The sequence below is a fragment of the Eublepharis macularius genome, chromosome 9, assembly GCF_028583425.1.
Source record: "Eublepharis macularius isolate TG4126 chromosome 9, MPM_Emac_v1.0, whole genome shotgun sequence".
NCBI lineage: Eukaryota > Metazoa > Chordata > Lepidosauria > Squamata > Eublepharidae > Eublepharis > Eublepharis macularius.
This window is the reverse complement of record NC_072798.1, coordinates 66,392,227-66,419,002: the sequence shown is the minus strand read 5'-3', so window position 1 is coordinate 66,419,002 and position 26,776 is coordinate 66,392,227. Positions and strand designations below refer to the sequence as shown.

The window sequence follows — 26,776 nt, the reverse complement described above, 5'->3', positions numbered from 1 at the left end:
TCTCCCCTTCACCAATCTCATCTCTGTTTGTTGCGTGTCTGCTAAATTCTCCATCGCGTCTTCTACTGTTTTAACTCTCTGCTGCGTTCCTTGTAATTCACTTCGTATTGTTTCCATACCTTTTTTCACTTCTGACAGCTCCGATTTTACTGTCTGTGTAACCTCTTTAACCTCTTTTATCAGCTCCAATTTCGTGTCCTTAAGTTCTTTAATCATATCTAAAAGTTTTTTGTCCAGGTTTTAATCCAGGTTTTCTATTGCCGATTGCCACTCTTTTTTTGACATCGTGGGGCTTGCTTTAGCTCGCTCCCACGAATCCGCTCTCTTCCTTAACTCCGTGGCGTAAAATTTAACGTTTTTCTATTTTAAATGTCCCGGTCTTCTTATAGAAATTAAATTTTAAAGAGTCCAAAATGTCGGGCGTCTTTTCTCTATGATTTCTCTATGATTTTGTAATCCAAGATGGCCTACTTCCTCTTCCGCTGAAGCCGCGACCCTTCCCCTTTCAAAAATGGCGATTCCCTACTTCCTGCCCTCCAGCAAGGGCCGCTTCTCTCCAGCCACTCTATTGTTATTACGCACTTCCTGTCTCCCGTCTTCCCACAGCAGATCTCGCGATGGTGTCTTTTTCTCACAGCTCCAAAGCCACAGGTATTCAAAACAATAGTCCCATTTCTTTAATAACTTCTTTAAACTTAGTCTCTTTTTAAATTCAATTCCTGCCGAGTCTTCCCCTCCTTTTCACTAGTCTGTTGCAGTTTAAAAATCTACTTTTTTTCCTCTCTGTTTTTATCAATCTGTCCCGTCTCAGAAGATAATGATCTTTACCTTCTCTTCACTTTTCTCGGGTTGTAATCGCTGTTTCGATTTTAAGTTCTCCTCTCAGCTTCTTCCCCCAATCGATGCTTGGGTATGTAGGTCTTATGCCAGCCGAATTGGCCCCAAAACTGCCGCAGAGATTATAGCCGACCCGTCGCAAGGTGGGACCTCAAGGATCGGGGGGAGACTCGTTGTATAGAGCCCCCCCTCGTCCGAGATCTAGCTCACCCTAGGGTCTTGAGCGTTCTTTGCCTGCTCCCCGCCTGAGAGCAGTCGGCCGCGGGCTATTTTCACCCCGCCGGCCGGTTAAAACGGCAGTCCGGTCAGCTCCGCAAGTGGAGCTGCGTTAGACCTCCATGGATCCCAAACAGGAAGTCACACCAGTCTAGATTATTGACATGAATAAACTTAGATTGGAATAGCTTTGCAAACGGACATGTCCATGCCTTGACTGCACTACACTGTTAATTTTCTACCAGCAAAACTGCAAATACACCAACACGACAGAAAGAATGCTGCAAACTACTGCGTGACATAATTCTCAGTTTTTTGCCATCTGAGAGGAAGGGGGAAAAAATAAGAGATGAAAATAGAAAACACAAATCTTGCAAGGCACAAAATGTATGGTTCCAAGAGGACTAGCAGCATATCAAGATAAACTTCATGACACGGAAAGGTGTTTTGGAAAGGTGCTCTAAATAAGAAAGAGACTGTTTATCAGTCTCTTTTTAAGCAGCAAGCCAGCAACTTCACTAAAATGCTCCAAAATCTTCCCTCTCTCTCTCCAACTCCCAACAGCAGCTCTTCCCTGTCTCTTGCCTACTGGAAAGTGGAACCACGAGGCTGCGAGCTGGTTATTATTATACTCATTGCTCTCTATAGAGGAAAATAGCAGCTCTCTGGTTGGCAGGCAGAGCTGCCTATCAAGGGTTTGAGGGCTATGATTGATATCCCAGGGCTGCAGAACGTCCATCCTCTCCGTTGCCTAATTCTTGCTCCTTGATCCTTGTTTATCAAGGTTTTGAGGGCTAAGATTAGTGTTTCTACAGCTGCAGAAGGTCTGCAGACGTTCACCCCCTCCGTTTCCTAGGGAATTAATGGATTGGTGCCTGGCTGTCTGGCTTCACAAACCGATTACGAACTGAACGAACCAGCTTAAAAAGTTATGGAAGTCTGTACAAAAGTTCATGAACCAGCAGTCCCACAAACTGCTGGTTCACAAATGTCGAACCAGCCCAGTTCGTGTCGAACTTTGGTTTGTAATTCGGTTCATGCCCACCTTTACTGCACATTCAGAGACCCTAAACATCTGAATACTACTTGTAGGAAGCAAAATCAGGGGAAAGCCTCAGCCTCTGTGTACTGTTGTTGGCCCTCCAGAGTAATTGGTTGGCCACCGTCTGAGACAGGATGCTGGACTAGATGGTTCATTGGTCTGACAGAGCAGGGCTCTTCCTATGTTCTTATGCACTGTAACTGGCTGGTGAGGAGGAATATATTTCAAAGAGACCAGTCAAATCTTTGGCAGTAGATCTCTGGTAGCTATTAGAATAGAGCTGTAAATTCCCTATTATAATGACAATAGTGTAGAATTTGTAATGTGGGTATAATTCATTGACAACGTATGCTATGCCAATCAGTGCATTTCACGTACTTTCAAACACAAAGCGCAATGCACAACTGAATTACCAGAACACTAAACTACAAAGGTTTATTATGAAAGAACAGTAACTTTCTATGAATATTGCTGACATTGGTGCCTGCAGCAGTTTGTGCAATTTCCAATTGACAGAAAATCAATTCTTTGGTCTTGAGATTTATACATTTAAACACACACACACACACACACACCCTGATGAGTATATCCGCTCTCTCTTAGGAGAGAGGAATGCATGCCAAGTAATATCGCAGTACTTATCCTGAAAAGTGCATTTTAAAAAAGACTCTGGATACGGTTCAAATGAGACTATGCATGAACAAACGAGGTAGCTAGCTGTAATCCAGGTATAAAGAGTGATTAAAACTAACACAACTGAAAACAAGACAGGTTCTCTCAGCTTGATCAGCCACCCAATTTCATTACAGAGTATCCCACATTTCTTTTTTCTTTCAAAGCTCTCATCTTCCTTCACTGCCAAATCTTTCCGGTTACAGGATTTCTACCTCTAGGTTTGCCATATTCAAAGCTTACCCAAACTTGGGACAGCACTGCCACCTGAACTTGGTAAGAGCCCTTCCAGGAGAAGCATCTTTTACACCCTTCTTAAATGAGTCAGGCAAAGCTTTCTAGATAGGCTGTGCTATAATGCAGTTTGAGGTATGGCACAAAAGTGGGGGTGGGGGGAGGAAAGACCCATCTCCTTTAGAAAGGGAGACGTCCGGCTGGCCTCATGTCCTCAAGATCATGATGACACTGAACAGAAATCAATTAATGCATTTTACATTGCAAGACAGTAATCACTGGCATGGGTCCTGTGGAAAATACCTGCTGATGGATGGATTTCTATTTGTGGCCCATAACTGTTCTACCTCCCTGTACATCTCCAAATGCCTCCTGAAATACTGCTCTTGGGGGACAGGGGACCCCTCTGAAATATCATGAAATAAACCTGTGGCATCCATTCAAATTCTGAAGCAGGCATTAACCTTAATAGTGATGTTATCATTGTGACTGGTCTTAAAAAGAAACACTGACACATGGTTTTCCTTGGTAAGTTGTAAGGAATAGTTCAAGAACTCAGCTTACCTGCTATCACCAGCATTTGCCACATACAGCTTTCCTAGTAAATACACCACAACCAGGGCTGTGCAGCCCCCAGATATATTGTACACAGTCTTTTCTCGCTCTATCTGTAGATCCTGTGGGAGGGTGAGGGAAACAAAAAAACAAGGTTTAGAGACTAATTTTCAAGATTGCTATTCCCTTCCACCCCCCACACACGCACCCAATGAAACCATGTATATAACATATCAAGTTTTCCAATGCTGCTGACTGGAAAAACGCAGGACAATTAAGTTACAAAATGTTAGCTACCTAGAAAAAATAAATAAGACTGGGGAGGCAGTAAGAGATTGACAGAAAATTGTGGAAGGCAGAAAAACAGACTAGCAAAAAAGGTTAAATCAGTTTCCTCCTTTACAATACAAGAGAAAGTTCTGGCCTGTACCCGCTGCAGAATAGTCAGAAAATGACTTATCAAAAAGGAGGAAAGCAGTCAAAATGTATTACATATCTTTCCTGCTAATCTTAGGTTTTAGAACTTGTATATTTTTGCTGCTCGTTTTTTTTAAAAAAGATTAGCCAGTTATTTTATAATGTTTTAGCTTCTGATTGCATTTTAAAAATAATTCTGTTGTAAACAGAGTTTGATTAAAAGCACAGAGCCCCGGAGGATGGGTGATTTATAAATCGAAATAAATAAATAATAAATAAAATGTTTATATAAAGAAAAAAGTTAACGTGATCCCTGCCTACTCTCATGTCTGGCAATCTGTGGCACAACTGATCAGGGGTCATCTCATAGAAAAAGAGCTGCAGGAACTCATTAGCATAAATCATTAGCATATGCCATGCCCCTTGATCAGGCCAAAATGGCTGGGATTCGGCTGCTGCCAGACAGGGGAGTGTTTCCCCATCTGGCAGCGGCCCAACGAGGCCCGTTTTGGCCCCAATCCAGGCTGAAAAGGGCCCAAAATGGCTCAAAATGGCCATGGATCAGGCCCAAAACATCCCAGAGCGGGTACGGGAGGGGTCCTTCACCAGGCACCAACCCAATCCTGATGGTTTTGGCCCTGACCCCGGCCAAAATGGGCCCCAAATTGCCAAAAATGGCCATTTGGGGCCCTTTGGGTCCAGACTGGGGACGAAACCAGGTCGGGGCACCAACCTGATCTGGGCCATTTTGGCCCCAATCCAGACTAAACCAGCTTTGGGCCCATTTCAGCCTGGATCGGGGCCGAAATAGCCAGGACCGGGTCAGTGCTGGGCAGTGGAAGGTTCCCCTGCCCAGCACCAACCCGAGCCATTTCATCCCCAATCCAGGCCAAACTGGCCCCAAACGTCCAAAAGTCAGGTGGGCAGGGTCACCTGACTGTTGGGGGAACTGCCGGAATGGTGTTCCGGCGCGTTCCCGTGGAAATGAGCCCTGCAACTGATCAATAATACAAGAGATTCTATCATTTTATTCTGCTGCACGTGTAAACCAGGCAGAAGGTTTTCTGCAAACAAAAAATCATTGTAGAATACTCATAAAGAGAACAACCTCACTTTTAAAAAGGCAAACACAGCCTGAAGATATTAGGATGTTATAAAGGGAAGGATAAAAAGACCATCCTGAGAAAGCATGAAATACTTAGTGGATTTGGGAACGCCAAAATTAAAGAGCCGACTAAGAGCTATTTAATTTCTATGTTGATCTTGTAGGAAACATACCTTACACTGATATTTAGTTAAACTTCACAGAATGTCTACACAGTCATATGCACACATACGCCAAGGATACATGAATGAGAAGCATTTTCAGCAAAATTCATACTGCAAATGGTTTTGTCGATCCACAGCATACCTTTACCCCTCCAAGTCCTGCACAAAATGTCAGCTAACACCGCTGTAAAAGTGCTCACAATAAATTTATCTAATCCACTCAAATAATTCACACCTTTCTGAATCCAATTTGTTATTGTAGGAAAGGAAAGCAATCCATATGTATTAGAGTATTAGTTGGATCCTATGACCAGAACTGAACTTTCCTGCCTCCCCGCTCCTGCTGTAGCTCCTACTGCTCCCTAAAATGCTACTCCCAAGATTCAGGCGATCATTCTACTGGAACAATATGGGACCTGCAGTAGGAGGAGCAAATAAGTGAAAATATCTCTCTCTGCCATCAAGGAGCACCGGGGTGGGGTGAGGGAAGGAAGAACTCTCTCCAAAGGAGATTTTAGGTGGAGGTTTCCCCCCCCCCATCAATCCTGGGCACTTTCCAAAGCCAAGAGACTGTCCTTGAGCCAAATGAATGAGGCCCAAGGATGCAACTCTGTTTATAGTGCCAGCTTTTAATGGAGTTGGTACCACAAAGTGTCAAGAATTGCCTGAGCAGCCTGCCCCTCATTCGATAACTTGGTCAGATTAGTGTTCCATGGCTGCAATACTATGCACCCGTAAAAGTCCTACCGAAATCAGTTCCATGAAAATTTGACATTGTTAAGTCTGTAATTCTCGATATCTTAGCATCAAAACAGGTACTTATTTAAAACAGGTATAATCTTCAGACAGCATCCTTCAGTTTACCTGAAGGATTGTGACGATCCTTCAAATCATCACAATCTCTCCCACCTGGTCATTGTCCTAGAACTGTTCTTCCGTTACCAGAGCTGTTTTTCCCCTTTTCAAATGTGAATGATTTGTCTATGTACTTTCCCATTCCCAAAAGACCTCTGTATTAATTCTGTGTATACTTTGCGTATTTCCTGCCCAATACATCACTAATCCAATTATTTCTAGATCCAGCAGAGGCGAGGTTTCCTTTCTCCTCCTTTGCAGTCTAACAATTAATACACATGCAAAGAATGTACAGTTACGTTTGTTAGCACATTCTGTTTTGGTTGTTGTGGGTTTTCCGGGCTGTATTGCCGTGGTCTTGGCATGTTAGTTCCTGACGTTTCGCCAGCAGCTGTGGCTGGCATCTTCAGAGGTGTAGCACCAAAAGACAGAGATCTCTCAGTGTCACATTGTGCCTGATGTGCCTGATTGTGTCCAAGTATTTCACTAAAGGAATGAGTCGTGCCAGCAGTCTTGAATGAGGTGATTATGAAACCTGATCTGGAGAAGGCATCTGTGGACTAAACAATTTAAATCACAACCATGAAGGGAAGATACTTCTTTTAAGACAAGATGTTCAAACAGACGGCAGGTGGAACAACTTCTTGAAAGAGATGGATTATCAATCCAGTTTGGAGCTTCATATCATATAGTACTTTTACCTGCTTTACACTAATGCCTAGTTTTGGTTGGGACACCTCTGCCTCTCCTCAAAATGCATCAACATTATTTATAATGTTATCAACATTATATTTCTGCAATGCACTCTATGCAGGGGCTTCCTTTCAAAGCATTTCAGAAACTTCAGCTGCAACGAGATTACAGGCATATAGAATACGTCAGAGAGAAGATCTCACTAGTGTTGAAAACCCTACTATGGCTGCCAATTTGTTTTAGAGCACTATTCTTTTTTTTTTTTTTAGAAAATTGTATTAGGTGAGAATATTAATATACAACTTTCAAATAACATCTCATTATCCTTTCCCCCACCCTTTCCCTCCCCCCCTTTTCCAAGACTTCCAACAGCTTTCCAACCCTATAGCCTAATCTATTCCCAATCTGTCCCCTTTTTCTGTAACTCCTTATCTCATGTTTACTTACTCTTTTATTCAACTAAGCCCTATCTATTAACTTCAAAAATATTGTTATAAACTTAAAAATCTATTATCTATTACTTTATATTAGCTCCACATATATTTAAATTTAAACTAACAGTCGGATAAAATATCTACTTTAGTAATTCTAACAATATCTATTAACTCTAAGTCCACTTACATTTGGGCTAACAATTAGCTAATACTTCACTTCATATGGTAAAGACTCTCTCTCTTCTAATAACAAATCCATTCTAATAATTTTCAAATTGCCATAATTCCCCCTTTACGTCCCACTTCTTTTCTAAATATGTTTTCAATCTTCCCCAGTCCGTAAAAAATTCCACTGGATTCTGATCTCTCAGCTTCCTTGTCATTTTATCCATTTCCGCCATGTACAGCAATTTATGCATCCAATCTTCAATAGCTGGTATTTCTTGCACCTTCCATTTTTGCGCATATAAAAGTCTTGCTGCCGTCGTCATATAAAATAGTAATGTTTGGTATTGAGTAGGAACATCTTCCATGCTTAAGTTCAATAGCAATAGTTCTGGGTTCTTCTTTATTTGAATCTGCAATATCTCATTTATTACTTCTATAATATCTCCCCAGAACTGTCTGGCTATTTCACATGTCCACCACATATGATACAATGATCCTTCATGCTTTTTACATTTCCAGCATTTATCTGACAAGTTAGCATTTCCAAGCACAATCTTTTTTGGCGTTAAATACCATCTATAGATCATTTTATAAACATTCTCTTTAATACTGGTACAAGTTGAAATCTTCAGTGTAGTTTTCCATAAATATTCCCATGATTCGATGTATTGTCGAAGGCTTTCACGGCCGGAGAACGATGGTTGTTGGGGGTTTTCCGGGCTGTATTGCCGTGGTCTTGGCATTGTAGTTCCTGACGTTTCGCCAGCAGCTGTGGCTGGCATCTTCAGAGGTGTAGCACCAAAAGACAGAGATCTCTCAGTGTCACAGTGTGGAAAAGATGTAGGTCATTTGTATCTACTCAGGAGGGGTGGGGTTGAGCTGAGTCATTCTGTAAGAGTTTGCCAGGGTGTGGAATGCTAATGGCGGGAGGCTTCACTGTAACCTGAGGAGGTTCTTTTGCATATGGATTGGTGCTTGATGTGCTAATCTTCTCTGCAGGGCTATTGTCGGGTGTGGAGTGTTTTGTTGGCCTGGTGTTTTTCAGAACTGGAGCCCATGCTCTGTTCATTCTTAAGGTTTCTTCTTTCCTGTTGAAGTTTTGCTTATGCTTGTGAATTTCAATGGCTTCCCTGTGCAGTCTGACAAAGTAGTTGGAAGTGTTGTCCAGTATTTTGGTGTCCTGGAATAAGATACTGTGCCCTGTTTGAGTTAGGCTATGTTCAGCCACTGCTGATTTTTCAGGCTGTCCAAGTCTGCAGTGTCTTTCATGTTCTTTTATTCTTGTCTGGATCAGCAGTGGCTGAACATAGCCTAACTCAAACAGGGCACAGTATCTTATTCCAGGACACCAAAATACTGGACAACACTTCCAACTACTTTGTCAGACTGCACAGGGAAGCCATTGAAATTCACAAGCATAAGCAAAACTTCAACAGGAAAGAAGAAACCTTAAGAATGAACAGAGCATGGGCTCCAGTTCTGAAAAACACCAGGCCAACAAAACACTCCACACCCGACAATAGCCCTGCAGAGAAGATTAGCACATCAAGCACCAATCCATATGCAAAAGAACCTCCTCAGGTTACAGTGAAGCCTCCCGCCATTAGCATTCCACACCCTGGCAAACTCTTACAGAATGACTCAGCTCAACCCCACCCCTCCTGAGTAGATACAAATGACCTACATCTTTTCCACACTGTGACACTGAGAGATCTCTGTCTTTTGGTGCTACACCTCTGAAGATGCCAGCCACAGCTGCTGGCGAAACGTCAGGAACTACAATGCCAAGACCACGGCAATACATTCCCATGATTCCATTGTTATTTCTTTATGACAATTAATTGCCCACTTAACCATCTGTACTTTGACCGTCTCATCCTCTGTATACCACTTCAAAAGTATTTTATAAATCTTAGATATCTTCTTTTTGCTTTCTTGTAGTATAGTCTCTTCCAACTCTGAGTTTTCCCATTTAATTCCTTCTTTTGAACAATACAAATTATAAAGGTCTCTGATCTGTCTATACTGGAACCATCCGTAACAAGAAGATAACTCTTCCTCCGATTTAATTCTTATCATTTTCTGTTCCACAATCAATATCTCTTTATATGGTAAACATTGTTCTTCATTATAGATAGCTCTCGGATCAATCAATTCAAACGGTACCACCCAAGAGGGGATGCCTTCACCCAGATATTTTTTATATTTTTTCCAGATCATGAAGAGGCTCCTTCTGATATAATTATGCAAAAACATAGAATCAGCTTTTATTTTATCCTGCCACAAGTAGGCATGCCATCCAAACAGCTTCTTATAACCTTCCAATGTTAAGAGCTTAGAATCTTTCAGTGATATCCACTCTATTAACCAAACTAAACATATTGCTTCGTGGTATAGTCTAATATTTGGCAACTGCAGTCCACCTCTTTCTTTAGCATCACACAAAACTTTCATTTTTACTCGTGGTTTCTTGCCTGCCCACACAAAGTCAGAGATCTTCCTCTGCCATTTTTCAAATTGTTTAGTGTCTCTAATAATTGGAATTGTTTGTAATAGAAACATGATCCGTGGTAACACATTCATTTTAACTGCCGCTATTCTTCCCAGCCATGATAGATTTAGTTTATTCCATTTAATCATATCTCTATCAATCTGTTGCCGTAGCTTTTCATAATTATTCTTAAATAAATCAATATTCTTCGCAGTTAACTCAATTCCAAGATATTTAACTTTATGTGTTACTTCACAATCGGTAATTTCCATTAATTCTTGCTGCTTTTGTTTAGTCATATTCTTACATAGTATCTTTGGTTTCTTCTTGTTAACATAAAATCCAGCCAGATCTCCGAACTCTTTTATCTTATCAAGCAACTTTGGCATATTTTGTACTGGATCTTCCACTATGACCATCACATCATCTGCAAAAGCTCTAACCTTGTAGTAAATTCTTTAATCCTTATGCCTCTTATAGCCTCATCTTCTCTTATTTGAATCAATAACAATTCCAAAATCAAGATGAACAACAATGGAGATAATGGGCACCCCTGTCTTGTACCTTTTCTTATTTCCAATTTTTTTGTTAGCTCATCATTTACTACAATTGCCGCACATTGGTCTCTATATATTGCTTTTACTGCTTGAATAAAATCTTTTCCCATTTGCAACCTTTCCATTGTGGCAAACATAAAATTCCAGTTCAAATTGTCAAACGCTTTTTCTGCATCCACAAAGAAGAAACCAACTTCCCTTTCACAATGTTTGTCATAGTATTCTATAACATTTACTACAGTTCTCAAATTGTCTCTGATTTGCCTGTTTGGAAGGAACCCTGCTTGCTCTTCTGCAATAATCTCAACTAACCAGTCCTTTAATCTCTCCGCCAAAATTTTTGCAAAAATTTTGTAATCATTATTTAACAACGAAATGGGTCGATAATTCTTGCCATTACTCAAATCTTGATTTTCTTTTGGAATCAATGATATGTTGGCCTCATTCCAAGACTCTGGTATCTTTTGTCCTTTTAAAATTCCATTCATTACCTCTTTCAAAAAAGATACCAGTTTGTTTTCCAATAATTTGTAGAATCTAGCCGTAATTCCATCCGGATCTGGTGCCTTCCCTAACTTAGTCGACCGGATAGCCTCTTTTATTTCCATTTCCATTATTTCTGAATTTAATTTTTCCTTCCATTATTCTGATAGTATTGGTAAGTTGATCTTATTCAGATATTGGTCAATAGCATCCAAATCCACTTCTTTCCTTTGATACAACTTTGCATAATACTTAAAGAAGGTTCTACTTATGGCCAGTTGGCCTATTAACATCTTGCCATCTTCTTGAATCTTAGTTATTATTTTTTTCTCCCTTTTCTTTTTCAATTGCCACGCTAAATATTTCCCAGGTTTATTCGCACCTTCAAATGATTTTTGGTTCAATTTTTTCAATTCCAACTCTAATTCTTTATTGTTCATTACTCTCAACTGTTCTTGCAGAATTTTTATTTCTTGATATAACTTCTTCTTCCCAGGTCTTTTCTTTAATTGTAACCCCTTGGCCTTTATCTTTTCCATAATTTCTTGCCTTTTTTCTTCTTTTCTCCTTTTGTCTCTTGCGTTTAAATCCATTAAAGTTCCTCGGATTACTGCTTTGTAGGTATCCCATACTTTGTCAGTGGAAACGCCTTTATTTAGATTATATTGTATAAAGAATTTGGTCTCTCTTTGTAGTAGCATTGTATTGTCTTCTGATTGCAGCAGGTCTTCATTTATCCTCCATCTTCGTCTTTTGGTGCCTTCCCCAAATTTCCACATTACTGGATTGTGGTCTGAGCCTACCTTAGGCATTACTTCCACCTTAGTCCATACCACCAGATCTTTAGAGGCCCAGATCATATCAATTCTTGATAGTGTCAAGTGCCTCACCAAGTAAAACGTATATTGTTTTATTTTAGGGTTGCTTCTTCTCAAAACATCCTCCAAATTTTCCCGATCTTTAATTCCAAAAAAGGATTTTGGCAAAAGTCCTCTTTTTTTATGAGCGCCTTTTGTTTTTTTATCATCATCCAAATTTGTTGCTCCATTAAAATCACCTGCCAGAATTATTTGAGCATATGTCAGTCCATCCAATTGGTTCTGTAAGTCTTTTAAAAAGTTCTCTTTAGCGCCATTCGGTGCATAAATCCCAATCAAAAGTATTTTCTTTGCGTTCCAAATTATTTCCACTGCTATATATCTAGCTTCCGGATCATTTAAAACCACTTTCGGTTGCAGCTCATCTTTAATATATAAAACAACTCCTCTTTTTTTCTGCTTTGACGCCGCTGCAAATTCTTTCCCCAATTTAGCAAGTTTTAAATATTTCACATCCTGTTTCCTAATATGTGTCTCCTGCAAACAAATTATATTACAATGTTGTTTAGATAGCCAGTGGAAAGTAGCTTTACGTTTCGAAGGTGAATTTAGTCCATTTACGTTCCAAGATATAATTTTGCACTCCATTATCAAATTTTAGATCTTTTGGGTAAGTCTTTTTCATAGTCCTTTATGAACATTTCCATCTCCTGTCCAGATCTGAGTGTTCTTCTGGTCTCACGAAACTCAAAACTCAATCCTTCTGGTATTTCCCATCTATATCTGATGTTCAGTTCTTTCAACATTTGTACTAGTTCTCTGTATTTCTTCCTCTCCAACAAAACCCCCCTAGGAAGTACCTTCATTATTCTCACTCTTTTTCCACCAATTTCCAGAGGGTTTTGAAATTGCTTACTCACAATCTCTTCTCTTGTTCTTTTCATTGTAAATTGAACTATTATATCCCTTGGTAGGTGTTTTTGTGCTGCATATTTTGAGTTGATTCTGTATGTCACATCCAGAAAGGCTGCCACTTCCTCCGGTTCCTTATTCAAAAATTCTGCTAGTACTTCTGAAATCTGCTCTTGGGTTGATTTCCCTTCCACTTCCGGGACTCCGCGAAATCTAAGTTGTTTTTCCATATGCTTACATTCCACCATGGCCATTCTCTCTTTCAAACCCTTGGTTTCTATCCTGTGTGATACAGCCAACTTGTCAGTTTCATCTTCCACTGTTTTAACTTTCTGCTGTGTTGACTGTAATTCTTTCTTGACCTCATCAATATTTTTAACTAGCTCCACCATCTCTGATTTAAAAGTCTCTTTGAGCTCCTTAATGTCTTTCACAATCTCTTGCATCATATCTTTGATCTCTTTATTCCCCTCTGCGACTTTTTTATCAAGACTGTCCAGCGCCATTTGCCATTCTTTCTTCGACATCGTGGGGCTTGCCTTACCTCGCTCCCACGAGTCCGCTCTTTTCCTTAACTCCGTGGCGTGGCTGATTTACTTTCCTCACCTTAAGCGTCAAATTTTAACAAAGTCTTTTAAAAATTTGCGATCTTAGCATCCAAAATGTCGGGCATCTTTTCTCTGTGGTTTTTACTTGAAGTTTATGCCCTTTCCCTTATCCAAAATGTCCTACTTCCGCCCAATTTGAGGTCAAGCTCTTTCCCTTCTTCAAAATGGTGCACGTCCTCTTCCGGTTCCTCAGAGGCCGCTTCCAGCCAGTCTTTCTATTGCACTGACGCACTTCCAGTTTCTCTTCTCGACATAGCGTCGAGACGCTCTTCTCTTACAAGCCGCAGGTATGTAAACAATAATCTATTTTCCACGTTAGCTCCTCTCTAAAAAATTCTTTTTTCTCAGTTACTTTGCCGGAATATTCACAGTAAGTTATTAAGTCTTTTGCAACTTGTGTCTTCTAATTTGATTGTTTCTTTTACCATTTTTCTTCTCACATAAAGAGATAGCAATCTTTACCTTATTAAATCTTCTTTATGGGTTGTAATCGCTGTTTCAGTAGTTACGATAGTCCAGTATTCCCAGTTTAGTGCTGAAGCTTGGGTACGGAGGTCTTAAGCCAAAAACTTGACTCCAGAGCTACTGCAGAGATCTTTGCCACCCGTCTACGAGCGGGGTCTCAAGGCTGGGTGGGTTATCACTGCGTAGATCCCCCCCCCACAGCCGAGACCCTCACACTCTCGGGGTCTTGAGCGTACTTGCCTGTTCTCCGCCTGAGAACAGGGGGCTACGGGCAGTTGGCACCCCACTAGCCCTCACAAACAGCCGCACGGACAGCCCAGCTCCCTGAGCTGCTTCAGCCCTCCATGAACTCCAAGTCAGAAGTCTTTTAGAGAACTATTCAAAGTGCTGGGTGACCACTGAAGTCCTAAATGACCATCACTTAAGACCTTCTATATGGCCTTGTTCTGTGAGTCTTAAAGGTTGGCCCCTCAATTCTCTATTTTCCTAACCATCTGATTTGTGGAGCTCTACGTTTACTGAACTGTATGTACCACGTAAAATTCAGGTGCCACATAAAGTTTATCCAGGTATTCTATTGGCCAGAGAAGCAGCGTGTGTATGAATGTTTCACTCCCCCTACCCCGCAACTATTGTTCCCACTTCTGCTGTTGGTTTTATTGATAGACTTTAGTACTCTAGTTTGATCTTAAAATTTATTGTCTGCTCTGCTCCATGATATGGACAGTGCTATGTTTATATTTCATCCTGCTGCATAAATGTGTATGTTTTAAAATGCATTTTACATTTTAACAGTCTTCTTGTTAGCCATGCCATACATTATTATTGGAGAAAACAGAGTATTTTAAAATAAAATAAGTCAAGACCAGCTATAAATGCCAGATTAGTTAAAAGCATGTTAATGGGAACTGACACGGCTAAGCCAACAGGCATACTATGACTTCAAGAAGGGATTGGGAATTCTGACAATCTGATTAGGGGGCTTCTTGTTTTAGCTTATTTGCTACACCAATTTGGAATTTAAAATACAGCTTGTGTGCATTTTTAGATAAAATCAATATATCTAATTCTCAATATGACCCAATCTGTGGTTACTTAAATATGACCAGGGCCATAGATGGACAAAACAGATCTTTCTAACGAACATGAGAAAAGCTACAAGTTTGCAAAAATATCTGAAATCTAAACTCAAACACAGAGAGGGGGTGAAGTTTAAAACCCTCCTAAATGATAGAAGCTGTGCCTGTAGCTTTAAGAAACAAATGTCCCTAGCAGCCACTGCCAGGCAACTGTAGCAGTACTTCCAGCCTTCACACCTTGATTTTGTCAGTAAATGGTGGGGGGGGGGAGACATTTCCTGGGCTGTGTTGGCCTTTGAGGGTGGACTCATTGGAGCCCAGCCTAGCAGCAACCACTGGGCAACTTGCAATCAAGAGATCTGCATGGTTCACCCAGGCCCTGCTGCCTGCTATTATTCAGCAGCAACCATCCTATGATAACTACTGTGATACAGATATTACAGTTACAGATTAGAATCTGAGAGATCCAGGTTCTAATCCCCACTTTGCTGGGGCAGCTCACTTGGTGACCTTGGGCCAGTCAGCCTAACCTCAGAGGAGAATGATGTAAGCTGTTTTGGGCCCCTACTGGGGAAAGGCAGGGTATAAATGAAGAAAATAAAAAATAACTGAAAATGGAGGGCAGATAAAAGATAGGCTGGTGAGTAGGTGGGAAGGAGAGAAGAAAGTATGGGAGGGTTGCCAGGAGAGAAGGAGGAAATAGTGTGGGGAGGGGATACAGGGGAACCTGAGGTGCCCCTCCAAGTGCCCGCAGGATCTCCAACAAGCAAATGAGCCCAGCCCAGCCACCAGCACCATGGTCTGATGTTTCCTGGGGAAAGGCTGCCAGGGGAGGGAAGGAGGGATAACTGAAGACAGGGGCGGGGTGCAGATAAAGGTAGGTTGGCTGGCAGGTGGGAAGGAAATAACAAAGGAGGGAAAGGTGAGAATATGGGAATTTCCAGGAAAAGAGGAAAGAGTGCGGAGAGAGGAATACACGGGGAAGTGAGTTGTCCCCTGAAAGTCCCTGCAGGTCCCTACTGTACAACTGGGCCAGCAGCTACCACTGTGCAACTGGACCATAGTTTTCTTGAGCAGAGGCTGCAAAGGAAAGGGAAGAAGGGAAAACTGAAGGTGGGCTGACGTTGGTTGGGAATGAGAAAAGGAAGCAAGAAAAAGGGAAGGGCTGTGGGGGTTGCCAGGAAAGAGAAAAAGGGAATAGAGGGAAATGAGAATAGTCCTTTTTGGTCTCCATTTGTATTTTTATAATAGGAAGCATCAATAGCCATTTAACTATTATAATGAGCTATGACCACTTAACAGTACAGGGCTGTTTAAATCTCATTCCTCTCTGTTTACGTATTTGTTTTACTTGCCCTCTAAGAATCTGCTCTACTTACCTCAGAAAAGGGTCCCTCTCCTTATACTTATTAGTTTCACTCTTATTACAACTAAATTCATCTGACACAACACTTTGCAGAAATAACTGCTGTGAGAATTATACAGCCAGTTTGTATTAAAGGTGAAGCCACGCAATCATTCTTTTAGCTGCTATAGAAAGTAAAGGAAGAGAAATAGGATAGTTTCAAAAAGACTTTGCAGCATTCCCTTGGTGGGCTGAGGCAAGGCATGCATTTCAATGCTGAGTCCACCATAAATAAGATTCTGTGCAGTTCAGCACAGAGGGCTCAATCCCATTCATTCTCTGAATAACCAGCAATGGTGTCTGGCTCTTCTGAAGTGCTGGTGACCTGCCCTATGAGGCCACCTTCTGGTTCACATGTGAATTGCAGTATGTTAATAAATAGCAAGTAATAAAAAAATTCATCAGGACAAATACAGCTTATATAATACATAAAATGCATTTATACACAGTTTCTAACCATTTCTCCTATTAATAGTTTACTGTGGGGGGGGAACAAACACAGATTTTTAAAAAGTCTCCAAATGACTATACATTATTTGCTAAACAGTTAAGAAATTGAATAATGTTCAGAACATTTTTTCAAAAATGATCCCTCAGGAAAAGACAGTTTCATTTTAGGCTGGCCTCTCAGAGAAGCAAATGGAAAACCTCTACATGTCCTGTAGCGAATACTCTCAAATCTATGCACAAAATTATCCTCATGAACAACGTTGTACACACATAGTGCTGTGCTAAGCATACACACACTTTTACAGATGTGCATGTTTGGTGTCTTCAGACAGGCCACATTACATACAGATGGGGTCAGAGAAGAGAACGAATGAGGCAGTAGACAGAAGCTCTGGTTATATTGGGTTGGCTCCCAACTCCTCTTCTATATACAATTTGTATACTAATTGTACGCAAAATTTTATAGCTGTGAATATTTTATACCTAACTCTAAAATGGGCCCAAGTTATGAAAAAGTATAATTATTTTTTGCAATTAAGCATGTATTTTCCCCCACAAGTACAGCATGCTTTATTTTGATCTTAGTTTTAAGTTTTTGTTTAAAGCAGCAAAATGGAGAAAAAGGAAAGTTATTAGGCTCTGTAAAGGAAGCGTCAAGCATTCAAGAAACTCCACCTCATGAGCACAGTCTTCTACATGCAGTGGTCATAATCCAGCTCTAGTCATGCATAAATAGGAATTTAATATGAGAGTGCAGAACATGCACTAAAAAAAAGTATACCAGCAAATGCATCCCATTCAAATCAATGAAGCATGGACATACTAGATCATCATTTAGGTATGGATTTATGCATGTGTTTCCCAGTCGGCAATGGGTAAGGTAAGGATGACTAATTGTTCATATACATGGATTACTAGCTAAATATAGGGGGAGAACTGCCAATTTTCAAAGGCATGCAGCCATATGGACTAGAAACTGTGTCTTAGTGTTACTGTGTCTTTCCTTTTCAAGTCAAGGACGGTCAATTAATGTACATTATTTAAAAACAAATTTTAATCTTGCCAGGTTCAATTAATGCTTTGGGCCTCAATTATTTTTAACAACAGAGCCTCCTTGAAGGTTCCCCAGCAATATCAAAGAAGGTAGGACCACAAAGGATGTAGACTACAAAGACGTGTAGCACCTCTAATTATTAGCTCTGGTAATTTTCTATCCTAAGTAGACTGAAAGCTGGGCCCACAGAGGGCGAAGAAATGTGCCAAGTCTGAAGACACAGAGAAGCTAATTCCCACCCTACCACTGGCCTCCCCACTATTAGTTTAAATACAATACCAATCTCTGCTTACCATCCAAATTTCTTTCCAGCTGGTAACTTACTTCAATTAGCACTTTAGAAAGTGTCCATGTTTTATCATGTGATCAGCAGAGGTGCTTAATAAGGATTTTTTTTAATTATCTGTTTATTCTTTTAAAAAGCAACACTTACCTCCTAATCCTGGTTTACACGTATATGTCAAAGGATGGGTTTACAAAGAAATCAAGGTTTGTATCAGTGCATGTATAATGCAAAATCACAAATACCAGGAAAGGAAGAAAGGTGACAACAGTTCTGGATAAGGCAGGAGGAAGAGACGCACATTCAAAAGGCTGGCTTCCAATTTACAAATTATAGACCGGGCTAAAGAAGAGAATGCACTGGCTGCCAGCCATAAACTTGGGTTGTGGTAGATAGGCTCCTCACTCCTGCTCTCTCATGAGTCATATTTCCATTCCATCAACTGCCCTCCTCCTTCGCTGCACCCCACCTAATCCACAAGGATCCTCTGCCCCCCGCCCCCCAAGGTGCAATTCAGGGAGTATAAACTGCAGAGAGAATGTGGATGTTCTGCTCTGCGCTCTGTAAGCACTACTGCAATTTTGTTGCTCAGGATCCTAACCTCTGCTGAGATCTCTGAGGTGATATCCATCATAGATATAGAAGTAAAAGACATATTTACAATCAAGACACCATAGTATAATACCGTTACAGAAGCCATCTGTATGCTGTCCAGAGAGACTGGGTTGAAAATTTTCCCAACAAATTTCCAGCGCTTTTATTTTTCTCTCAGAAAATTTTCAATGTCTAAAGATTCATTATTTCATAAAATTAATGATGAATTGATGCCATTGCCAATGCCACATCAGCGAACTCTGGTAGTTTCAAAGTTTATGTTTTCCAGGTGATTACCCCAAGGAATTGTGTAGGAGAGTACATTAATGTTTTATTGATTTGGAAACTGAGGGTTAGAGATAAAAACCACAGATACATATAATAATACACATTTTAAAAAGCACGCTATGAATTCACCTTATAGGCTAAGCTGGTCAAACCAAAGTCAAATACAATTAACTTGTATTTATAAGACTCCTCTCTCATGGTAGAAGGGACACGGTAATCCCCAACCTGATACATTGTTTCTGTTAATATTTATTTTGGCAATAAAAACTTCAAACTGAGCTACAAACTGTGTTTTTTTAAAAAGAATATTCTTTCTAAGAAGAGTAAGCTGCATTTATGTCAATGGAATATACCTACCATTTCCCTGAATGCCGTTTCGATGGCTCCTATAATGAGGCACTCATGGGAGATTTTCTTCTCTGTAAAGAATCGAGTTGGCGGGGTGCTGGGAGAACCTGGAGCTCCAACACTGCTACGTAAGGAGGCGGCCCTGGTTAGAGTTCTGATGCTAGAATTCATGCTTTCTGGATCCTCCCCCAGGCAGGTTGGGGGAGGGACAGCAGAGTTTTTCAGGATGTCCACGATTTCCTGGAGTTGCTCTGCAATGTGGTGATGAAGTACTTTCGAGGCTACAACAGCTGCTCCCGAGCCTGCGTGCCCATCAAATAATGACCAGTAGTGGAAAGAGATGCCATCTGATTCCTGGTTAAGAAAAAAAATTTAAAAATATATTTTATTATTTTAAAAAAATAAAATACCAATAACAAAGATGGTAAGAAAGAAGAAAGCTCACATTTCAGTCAGACTAACAACCCTAACTGAGCAGCAGAAGCCACTGTACAAATGACACCACACAGGAGGGTCTGGATGAGACAGGAGGAAGAGACGCAACCTACCACTACAGCGCCTGAAAATTCTATACCTCATAAAATCCAGCCAATTTGTCCCCTCCATTGGACATAGGATCTGCCTGCTGAGGAGAAAATCTGTTCAAATTCTGAACAGTTTGGCTAAAAAACCAGCAGGCACAGTAGGGTTTTTTTTTCCTTTTAGGGGGTGGTTGTTTATATTTGCTATGGTATTTTTGCTCAGCGATAACATACATTTAATATTTCCCTGTTTGGGTTTCATTTGTCAAAAAAAAATCTAAAATATGCCTAGGGTCTTGCTGCTTCCATTAAAATCCACTGTATATTAACAAAGTCATGAAGCATCAAATATTTTAATTTTATAGTGAACTAGAAGCAACTTATCTGGGTATGCCCAGAAGCTAAAGTAAATCTTCTCCATGGAAAGTTTGCAGAAAAGAAAAAATGGCTGGCACCTGACAATAATATCTCCCACTACTGAAAAATCTCAACCTTGTTGTTCTATTATTGTTCTTTCTGTAGCTCCATAGGATCAGGGCCCTGAACTGGGGACCCAAGAACAGGTTGCCCTGGTGGGGCAATTTTAAATGTATTTTTCATTCTGATCGTTGTGCCATAGATTTTAATCACCAGATGTTGTGTTTTTTGTTTTCTTTTGACATGAGGCCAGACTGGATCCATGTGATCATACTGCATTAAGGCCCAAGATTTTAAAGAGGGGTATCGGTTCGGGGTATCATGCTGCAAGATCAAGGCCCTGCAAGCACACTAAACAGGGGCTTCAATAGCTGGGTTTGGAGGAGAGCATGGACCATTTCTGGCATTATGGCACTAGGTCAGACCTCTGTGAGTAACATTTGGCACAGCTGCATTTAATTTCTGTTTCTACGTGTTTCCCCAAGCCCAGAATCGAGCTGAAAGAGTACAAAATACAACTTCATGGAACATTTTTTTAAATTTAAACTATCATATTTGAGATTGTTCAGAATGTTCACAGAATACATGTAACAGAAACTAAGCTGTTGCTTAATGTACAATTACCAGGTTTTTTGGAACACAAGACCAAGTGACTTAACTACTGTTTTAAAATGAAGATTTGAAAAATTCTAGAATATTAATAAACCCAATTAGCTGAAAAGGCTTAGCGATGCTGAAGCTTACAGAACCTGAAAAGTACCTGAATGTAACAAAGTAACAAATTTACTCATTTGGTATCCTTAACCCTTCACTTTTGAGATGTAGAAAATGACTGTTTTCATTTGGGGAGGACCCACAAACCTAGCACTACATCTTGCCTGTACATTCATACATCTGTTTGAAAGGAAAAGCTAATATGCATTCACTTTATAATGGAAACTAAAGACTAGTACCTGAATAAATGTGTGGTTGTATCACACATTCAGCTGTACATGCCTTGACTGTAACATGAGAATTACTCAAGGCACATACAAAAAGCAATCACGTTTACATTAGAAACACAGATGGTATGTGTTTTCACTGTAATTAGCAAACAAGGCTAGTATCTGTTCATTTCATACATCTCAAACTCTTTGACTATGTCAGATCATTTCATAATTTTATTTAATATTTATAAATGTATATGGTGCTTTCCCTCCAAAGCCACTTTCAACAAAATACTAATTTATAAAACATGAACTATCAAAAAGCTTTATGTCATTAATATATACATTAATTTATTACTTAACAACTACACAATTTCTTGAAAGGAACATTTTAAGAACCCTTTATCAAAACAAAATTCAGGCTACCAGAAACCTCACAGAACGAGATGTTTCCCTCCAAATTTCTAATAAGCTAATTTCTCTTTAAAATGCCACAGTTTTCTGCTTTTTCCTTCAGTGTGAATGTTTTTTTTAAAAAATCATTAATAGCACATATTGTTGATAATTACATAATAAGTAATATTGCCTCTTGTGGAGAGATATTTAAACTGTCTTTCCTTTGAAGCGCTCTCAGCGTGCCTTTCAAAGATTTTAGAGTAGTGACCACACTGTGACTGAGTACAATGCTCTTCATTTAATCTCTTTCCTGTAACAGGCTCTGTTAAGTACAATGTCTCAACAAAGCACGTATCCTGAACCATCTGTCACAGAAAAGTCCAGAGCTTCATGTTTATTGGAAACAATAGTGATTTTGTACGAGATGAAGAAGAAGGAACTTACTAAGACTGGTTGATGCTATACATTAATAGGCAGTGGTAATGTAATTAAAAGGTTACTGTAAGTTTTCTATAAACAATTTCTATATTTTATCTTGCTTCATAATTTCAGCCAGGTTTAAGTATCGCTCCTAGAGTAAGAGTGCCCTCTAGCAGCAAATGTTATCAATATTTTTCACCAATATTTTGGGTTTTTTAAAAATCTCTTGGGATATATGAATCCTCTGTAAATTGAGACATAGTTCAGGTACATTTCAGCTACATACTGAACTACTGCGCAGCGTTCAGATGAAGCCCTTATGAAACAAAAATATCAAAAATACAATTAACATTTCTCAGCCCTTTAGAGCAAATGGTTTCTTCCGAAAAAGTCCAAAGAGAAACAGTCAGCTGGCTTTAGATAGACATTAATAAAGCAGCTTCTAAAAGCCGGTCTGTTATAGTGGTTAGAGTGTTGGACTAGGATCTGAGAGGCCCAGATTCAAATCCCTACTATGCCATGAAACCTTGCTATGTGGACTCAGGGCCAATCCCACATTCTTAGCTTAACCTAATTCACAAGGCTGTTTGAGGATAAAATAGAGGAAAGGAGAATGATATAATCTGCTTTAAATCCCCATTGGGGAGAAAGGTGGGGATAGAAATGAATCTAATTAATTAAAGAAGCTTCTTTCTCTCTAGCTGTGATGGCTCTTTGATCAAGGCTCTATCACCCCTTCACCAGGAACAAAAGTGGCAGCTTGAAATGTAGTTACTCAACCAACACTACAGTGACCTAATCAAGGCATGTAGAACTGCAAACGTTCGCTTGTGGCAAATGAGCCAAAACATGCTGGCCACCTCAAGCATCCAGCAGATGCAAAGAATGTAGGAGCCTCTGTAACTCACTGCTATCTCCACTGAGAGTAAAATTATTTTTTCAACCACATTTTTAACACAGTTGTTCTTAAAAATGGTGAATACCATCTTGTTTTTGTACATGTCACCGGTTCCAACTGTTTTTGGTGCACAGACAACAGCCAAATGTAATGAACAAACTGAGCAATTCCAGATATGGCTGGTTGAAAGACACAGCAGCTCAAACCACGGAAATCACTGCCTGTAACAGCCAGGACTGCCACACAAAACTTATTTTTTGCTAGGAGAAGACAACAGTCAGGATTTATTGCCTATACATTAGAGATGGGCACGAACCGGAATACGAACCAAAAAAAACCAGGAACCACCTCGGTTCGTGGTAGCTCTTTTCCACAAACTTCCACAAACTAGTCTACTGGTTCGTTTGGTTCATTTTAAACAGCAATGCCACTTTCAAAAGGGGCATTTAAACACACGGATCAGCTGCTTGTCGGGGAGATCCCCAACAAGCAGCTGATCATTTAAACAGCGGGTGGCTGGCCGGCCGGGAGTTCCCAGCCAGCCAGCCAAGCCCAATTCACAGTTTAAATAGCCATTTCCCCACCGCTCAGAGTGGCAGGGAAATGGCCATTTAAACTGTGAGTGGAGCTTGGCTGGCTGATCGGGAACTCCCGGCCAGCCAGCCAAGCCCCACCCACAGGTTAAATGGCCATTTCCCCGCTGCTGGGAGCGGCCATTTAAACAGCCCCGCTGTTTAAATGATCAGCTGCTTGTCGGGGATCTCCCCAACAAACAGCTGATCAGGGGGTTTAAATGCCTCTTTCCCTGCCGCTGCTAAGCGGCCAGAAAGGGGCATTTAAACCTCACAAACAACGAACCGGTTCGTGAACTTGCCCCAGTTCGTGGAAGTTCATTGTTCCTGGTTCGTAAAAACGCCACGAACCACGAACCGCACGGTTCCATTTTTTTCACAGTTCATGCCCATGTCTACTGTACATAACAAGTAAGGTAGGAGTGAACCAGCATGTACATAAAGGAGGTTACTTACAGAATTCTCTTTTAGTTGTAACCCTTCTCCATTTGGCAATGACGATCTCCGCTTGGTAGAGACATTTTTGTTTGGTGTAGAATTTGTTACTCCTGTTTTCTTCTTTACAGAAAGCACTTCACAACTGGCCTGGTCTTCATTGTGTGTACTTTTCCCTGCATTGATCACTCTGTTTTTTTAAAAAAAGGAAAAGAAATTAAATACATATTTTTTCTGGATTTTCCAGTCAGACTGTTTGATACACTGTTCATTCCCATCTCTCTCTACAGGTTCCACGGAGATGAGCACTGGAAAACTTTGGACAGAAAGCTTGCTGCAAGAATCTGGAGAACCTTGGAGAGAAGAGAAGGCAATTCTATCCAGCCTCCAGTGGAAAAGGATACCATCACGATGCTATTAGCTCAACAGCCTGTCTCACTATAATGGCCAGACAGATATCTCATGGTGATTGACAAGCACAGCACAATGATGTACCCAGTCTCTAATGTTAGAGTAGCCAGAGGCAATTTTTACCTGGAAAAGGAGGCTGGCTTTTAGCAATCACAACTAACAGATACAACTGACCTTATTAGACTGTTGAGTTTAGTTCTTACTAAGTAGCCTATCCTCCATCTAATCCAGTGATTTACAAGAATTCCTGCCAGACAAACATCAGTTCTGAATGGAAAAGTTCAGAGTCCCATGTGCACTACACAGTACATTCTACAGCGGATTCTACAGTGGTACAACCCCACATACTTTTATTGAACATGTTGATCATCCCTTAATTTGAAGCTGTATTGTGCTGTATGTACTTCCACCTACCTACCTTCCTTATCAACCTCTGCACTGTTTTTGCCACATTACTCACCATGAGAAGGGCTTATTTTCTAAAGGATGCTGGAGCATTACCAACTCCATCAGGCTATTTCACCCACATTATGCCACTCAATGAGATCACAGGGTATAATCACTAAGGATTGCCAAGTATCCAAGTTGGCATGCTGTAGTCTTCAACTACAAAATTTCCTGTGCCTAGTATGTGCCAAATTATTCCTTCCCCCTCAGCAAATTATGACAGGCTACTTGACACTATTGGCAGAAAACAACCGAACAAAGCACCACAGAATCTGAAATAGGGCTGGGTCAATTTAAATACACACACAATCAACTGCAGTGCAACAATTTTATTTCCCCATAAACACTGTGACACTCATCTTAAGGCTTGTCTAGTTGGCATACAACAACTCTCCTGTAATGTTGCAAAGATATCTTCATTTTGTTCCTGGTCCTTTTTGGTGCCTGGGCTAGCTTCCTTGTCTGTTTTCCATCAGGCAAGTAAACAGGCCTTTGTCCATCAAAACAAAAGGCGGAACAGGAAAAAGAAGCAGGGATGCACTGAATTATATCACACTAACTTGTGTAGAAGGTGTCCCAAGGCATAGCCAAGAAGCTCACATTGCCCAGTGCCTAGTATTCAGATCATTAACCAAGGACCTCCAGTAAATAATTTTGTGCCAACAATATTTCTTTTACCAATGCACAAGATCCTCATCCACATATGGGTAAACTATGCTGTCCACTCAATTGTGTCACTGAACTGAACCAGAAAGAAATGAAATTCCTGTTTAAAGACTATCTCTTAAGACTGAGGATTTTGCTGTACTCACTTAAAATTTCAGTATTATAAAAACTTCACCATCCAAAAGTTTGGTCTGTATTGATAATTCAGGAGTATGGCCCATTCACACAGGTAGCTTTTCCCCCAAGGCACTGTGATTGTGTCAACAGTGGCTGCTGCATGAATAAGCCTGATGTGGAAGTGTCAGTTCATATGACCTCTGACGGTTTGCTGTGTTTCCCAACCTGTGGGTCCTGCCTCAAAAGTGAGTCCCAGACTTCTACAGTCTCAATGATTTGTGAATGCTCTGGTGGGGTTTTTTTTATGTGGACCCCCATACCCAGTCGTTTGGACTTGTGGGTCACCATCCCACTGTGCTAGAACTCCTGGTTGACTACAGATGGACTACTGGTCTGATCCAGAAGAGCTCTTCTTACATTCTTCTAGAACATTTTAACATGTTAAAAGGCAGAAGCATCAAAACCAGAAAAACAACAACAAGAAGTAATAAACATATATAAACTAGTCAAAGGCCTAGGTAACAAACAAACCTGGTACCTGAACTAAAAAAAGTAAAGACTAGACATGTAGCAGCAAGGAAATCATTCTAAAGGAAGCCACCATAGGAAAGACCCTACTTGGTCTTGCAGAAAAACACAGACTAACGTTTTCACGGTCGCAAGAACATCTGCCCATGGAGGAACAGGATTGGAAGGCATTTCAAGCTGCCAAGAAGGGGAAGCAGGAAAATCGCATTCTGGTCCTTGAGCCTGCAGAAATGTTAGTCCAGATCCAACCCCACAATCTTCCACCCAAACTACGATCTGTCTCCCCTCTGAAACTGGTGCATGAATTTAATGTCACAAGTATTCCCCTAACAACTAACATATGTAGCAAATTGCAAACTCAGGATTGCCACAGCTTAGGGAAAACTGGATAAATGGCTTCTATAACGTTATTTCAAGCTTCCAAATTTCTCCCTCATATTTAACGTGTGGGGGAAGTTAAACTCCAAGGTTTGGCAGTTATGGTGGTAATTCCTTTTGATACAGCTGTCAACTTAATTACCACACAGCAGCTAATCTGCATGTGACCAAAACTGTTAACGTATTTCCACAGATAAGGATTCATTCCTTATTCACGCTAATCAGTTATCAGCCCGTTACAGAAAATGACTTCAGCAAAAGCAGAAAGCAAGACTTTATTTGCACATGAGGCTCCCTTTTGCATGGCCTTTCTTTGGAGCATGACAGCCATAATGGTGAGAAGGGGAAAGGGGAAAAAACAGAAATAGACGTTTTTAGCCTTTACAGAGCAGTTTTTACTATCTGTGAGTGCAGAAC

The 26,776-nt window shown here is 40.5% G+C and overlaps 1 protein-coding gene across 1 annotated transcript in view; it reads right to left on the bottom strand.

Annotated features, from left to right (window-relative positions):
- Nucleotides 1-26,776, bottom strand: part of PPM1H (protein phosphatase, Mg2+/Mn2+ dependent 1H) — a 128,369-nt gene that overhangs the window by 64,309 nt on the left and 37,284 nt on the right. The window contains exons 2-4 of the mRNA XM_054989190.1: nt 23,834-24,002; nt 19,237-19,581; nt 3,566-3,678 (exon numbers count right to left, since the gene is read on the bottom strand). Of these exons, the coding sequence (XP_054845165.1) occupies nt 3,566-3,678; nt 19,237-19,581; nt 23,834-24,002 (627 nt within the window). The remainder of the gene's footprint in view (nt 1-3,565; nt 3,679-19,236; nt 19,582-23,833; nt 24,003-26,776) is intronic.